Here is a 4714-nt window from a genome sequence, read left to right on the forward strand (position 1 = left end):
CGATCCAGCTGACCGAGCAGAACGCAATGCCCTCAGCCCTTGCTCTGTGCACAGCCAGGAGGAGCACAGGGTGAAGGCAGCACAGCGAGGTGCTGGAGCTGCACGGCTCCCCGTTCTGCAGCAGCACGCGGAGCTCAGGCCGTCCCCAAACCCACTGACTTCAGCCAGATTAAAGCTCCGATCAGAGGGGCTTACAGAGCAGCAAAAAAGGAAGCAACAGGAGTTTTAGAGCCTGCCCTATCTGCTTCGGGAGGTGGAGGAAGGGAAGCCTCTTTAGCAGAGATTTACTGGGCTACCTTTGGATTTCTTCCCAGCCCCCTGCTAGACTATCTTGCCGTCGTGCCTTTCAGAGCTATGAGATGGTCTATGGGCAGATAAAGTCTTCCTCCACCAAAATCCTTTCTTGGGAAGCCTTTAAGCAGTTGAACATGTAGAGCGGATCAAAGAGAAGGCAGAAGATCTTATTTACCAGCTAATTCTCTTTGACTCTTCCCATCCCCGCTCAGCCCAACCTGCTGGAAATCAGAGCATCTCCTGCAGGTTTCGAGGCGGGCTCCCAGCCTTCTATCTGAGCACAGAGAACAGTGGCAGCCCCAAATTTCCCCTGCACTGCCCTGCAGTGAGCAGAGGTGCGGTTTGGAGGGCTGCACGTGGCAGATGAGCAAAGGAACCCATGAGCTCACAGGCAGGAGGAGTTGGTAGATCAGACATCAGACCAGTGTGTTTTGTCACCAGTACATCGTGTGCCGTGCTTCCGCATGGGACAATAATGCTGAGCCCACAGCTGTGTGGTCTTAGATTGCTTTCCAGCTATGGGAGAAAAGAAACACGGGTGTGCATGGATGGGGAGAGGGAGAACAGGGAAGAGCAGCTCTAGGAATTAAGACAGTCAGTGGCACATTGTCAGATGGGCAGCATTCTGCCTCCATCAATGGTCCCCTTTACGTTGGTGGGCAAATCACACCGTGGGGAGGAGGAAAACACTTTTCTGAGAGACTGCACTGCCCGAAGGAAAACAGCCAGCCACCCATCCAGCCACCCATCCAGCCACCCATCCAGCCACCCATCCATCCAGCCACCCATCCACCCATCCACCCACCCACCCAGCCCTTAACTGGCGGCTGCTGCACGCTGCTGCATCGCTCACATGGAGCAATTGAAATGCAGCTCCCGAGACAAGAAGCCACGTAAGATCCCTTCCACACTGCAGCCAGTGGCACAAAGAGCCTGGCAGGGCTCATCTGCTCGGGGATGTTTGCAATCTGCCACAAGCAGGACGGTTAGCACAGCCAGTGGTTTCTCATGGTTATCACAATTCTCCTGCTTAATTTGAGGTTAGAAGCAAACTGACAGCGTTTATTTCATGCACCAGCAAGCACCACAACACATCGCAGGGCACAGAACAGACCACGGCTCACTCCCTTTCCTGCATGTGAGAGGGCACTGAGCGGTCTTACCTCTCCTGGGCAGAGCTGGAACACAAGCCAGCCCATCCCAGAGGTGATGCACACCCCTTGGGTTAAGGTATTTCTGGCCACTGAGCAAACAGCTCTGCTCTCACCTCCACATGAGCTCTCCTGGAGCATCGTCTCCATTTTAGTGCTTTGCAGCACAGCCACGTGCTGTAGGACCCAGCAGAGACGACTGCTAATTTGGTTTCTGTAGTGGCACACATACAGCAGCATCCATTTGCTGTAGCCACAGGCTCAGAGAGATGTCTGGAGCCTGGTGCAGGATGGAGCACAGCCCTGAGCCATCCACACAGCACACAGACCATCAGCACGCTCTGCGCTGAGGAGTCCATGTTAAATGTTCTGCGTTTAAGTGGGAGAAAATAGAGTCAACAGCAAGAAGGGAAACCAGGATTCCCTGCAGCGCTCAGCCACCTCCCTTCCTTTCTCTGCTGCTGCGATGCACGGAGCCCTCTGGGACACGGGCTGCCTTTGGAAGAGCCCCACACTGCACTGTGCAGGAGCTGCTCACACCAGCTGGCCTCAGAGCCAGCAGGGAGCATCCTGCAGGGCAGCCCCTTCCCCTGCCCCACTGCACGCTGAGCTGACGGTGCCACTGCCTTTGGTGGAGCACAGGGGACCAGCGCACAGCCAGAAGCCCCATGGCTCAATGAGACAGGACTCTGCTCACACCTGTCGGTGTATTTGGAGCTCTGGGTACACGTGGATGCCTTCTAGCCCACGGTAGCACACGGCCCACCAACACAAGCCGTGTGGCATCAGTGCCACGGATCATGCATCGCCTCACCCTGGAGATGCAATGGGAAGCAGCCCCAGCTGCACCCTGAGCCCCAGCCCCTTCCTGCAGACCTGCTGCTGAGGCAGAAGGAACGTGTTTGTCACTTACTTTGATCTCAGCCCCTTCTCTTTCTTTGATTTCACAGCGCTGACAGAACAGCCTATGCAGGAGTTCTCTGAATACTCAAAGCTGCCACGGTAATGAAGATATTAAATACAAAAGATGCTCCGTGACACAGCTCCAGCCTACCAGAGTGAATGATCCTTGTCAGAGCAGACAGGACAGAACCAGGAAGGTGCTGCGGACACGCACTGTAGATTTTCTGAGGGCAAAAGAAACATTCAAACAATCTTCTTGGGCTGGGTCTTCGTTTCTGAAGTTATTTTGAGCTATTTCAACACATGGCTAGAAATTAAAACGATGACAGCAGCACCATCTGCTCCAGCTACTGCCACGGCACCATGGCTGGCATTGCTCTCGCAGTGACAGAAAGCCCATCCTAGGGAAGGAGCCAAGGAGAGCCTTCCTGGGAGCACTGCTGTACAGCACCAGGGCTGCAAGGATTCACGTTGCAGATGTGCCTTCCAGCAGAGAGGCTCCTGCTGCAGCTCCAGGGGCAGAAATGAGGCTGGGAGGGTGGCGGGGCTGTTTGGTTACGCCGTGGTGAGGAGCCTGGGGCAAGCAGGCAGCTGACACGTGCAGGAACGGCCAGCCTGCCCAAAATACCACAGGTTTGCTTGGCTGTGGTCTCCACGTGCTCACATCCCCACCCCACTGCCAGCCACTCGACACCCAAACCTTTGGCCCCATAACGCCCAGTTCCAGCATCCCAGAGAACTGCACCAGGGCAGCCCCGATAAATAAAAGGGAAACAAAGTCAGGCAGCCTTCACACGTTGCTATCTTACCTGGAAAGAAAGAAACTCGACAGCTCTCAGCCTTCCCAGGCTCTCCAAGCACTCATCCCCACCCGAAAACCAGAGTCAGGCAGCAACCTGCCTTACCTCCATTCTACCTTTATCATAATTGTGACACACTTATTTCCCTTCCCAGCCCGAAGGCCAAATATGAGCAAGTTTAAAGACCAGAATCCATTACATCCTCACTGCAGTGAGCTGGAAGCCCACTGTGTGCCCATCTTCCTTTCCACAGGGATGAACTGTCGGGATTGACCACGTTTAAGGCTGCCCCAAGCTGAGGAATTCGGGCTCAATCTCCCCCAGCAGGTCTGTTAAAAATAAATGAGGTGCAATCAATCCCCTCCGGGGTTTTATCCCCTTTCAGCTCTAAATGCAGCACTGCTGTCACACGGATGATATGTACGAAGGACAGCTTGCTTCAGAGCCTCACTTCTTGCCTAAAATAATATTGCTCCTGGTCTCTGGTTACAAGGGATCCATTCATGCTCTGTAAGGTCACAGCCTGTCTCTAATCACCAACACAAAGGCTGGAAGGAACGAGGCCGCCCGCATTGCAGCCCTACTGCTTCCCATTGCAGCACATTGAGCGCAGAGCATCAGAACAGGGCATCACACCTCGAGCCACAAGCAGCTTTGTCACCCCTTGCCAAGGCAGGGAGCAGCTGCTGGAAGATGCTGGTGCTGCTCTCGTGCTCAGACCACGCAGCAGCAAGGCAAAGCCACTGCAACCCCACTGCTTTCCCCATCTATCACACACAGGCTGCTCCAACGAGTGCAGGCAAGGCACTTTTTAACCAAGCACCAACAGTGCTACAGCCACAGCACCAGCTACTCCCATTAAGAACCTCAGACAAGCACCAAGAGGCGCCTGGATGCTGATAGAGCACACAGACCCAGCGAGTCAAAACCCCTCCGTGAGCGAGAATAACCGAGGAGATACGTTCCAGAGCCAAGCAGGGACCTCAGACAAGCATGACAATAAACCCTATTATGAGGCACAGTAAAAGCACTGACATATTTGGGAGATTAAGCATTAAGAAGTGGCTTTCACATTACACAGTATTCATAACTCCCTTCTCTCTTAGCCTGGAGGGAAGGGAGGAGGTAATTCAGCTAGCATGGAATGAGGAAAAAGGCAAAATGCTTGCAAAGCAGGCTGCAAAGCCTTCAGCCAACAAGGGTGCACTGACAACAGCTTGACAGTGCTGCAGATGCAGCTCCGAGGCAGCAACCTGCCTGCCCAGCACAGCTCCTGCAGTGCAGAACGTGGGCTGGGTCTGTCCACGAGACCTGAAACAGGACAGGAACAGGAAAGATGGATGGGGAAGAAGGCGATGGGACAGCATGCGTGCGTGTCGCTGGAGTGTTCACTCGACCCCAGCAGCAGCATTTACCACTTCCATGTGCCCACCAGGCTCCCCGTCACCATGCCATACAAAGCCAAGGGAAAGCATGGGGTTCTCTGCCTCATTTGGAGGTATCTGCCCGTTGGTTAAAGCCACTGCTACAATCCCTCCAGGCAGCACCCTCTGCCATGCAGCAGGT

At 54.4% G+C, this 4714-nt stretch overlaps 1 protein-coding gene across 1 annotated transcript in view; it reads left to right on the top strand.

The window, feature by feature from the left end:
- GPATCH8 (G-patch domain containing 8) overlaps positions 1–4384 on the top strand; it is a 43725-nt gene extending 39341 nt beyond the window's left edge. Inside the window, exon 11 of the mRNA XM_010724471.3 lies at positions 4117–4384. Within this exon, the coding sequence (XP_010722773.2) occupies positions 4117–4369 (253 nt within the window). The 3' untranslated portion in view covers positions 4370–4384. The remainder of the gene's footprint in view (positions 1–4116) is intronic.
- Positions 4385–4714: the final 330 nt, after the last annotated feature.

This window comes from Meleagris gallopavo, chromosome 29 (genome assembly GCF_000146605.3).
Source record: "Meleagris gallopavo isolate NT-WF06-2002-E0010 breed Aviagen turkey brand Nicholas breeding stock chromosome 29, Turkey_5.1, whole genome shotgun sequence".
In the NCBI taxonomy this organism is placed as follows: Eukaryota; Metazoa; Chordata; class Aves; order Galliformes; family Phasianidae; genus Meleagris; species Meleagris gallopavo.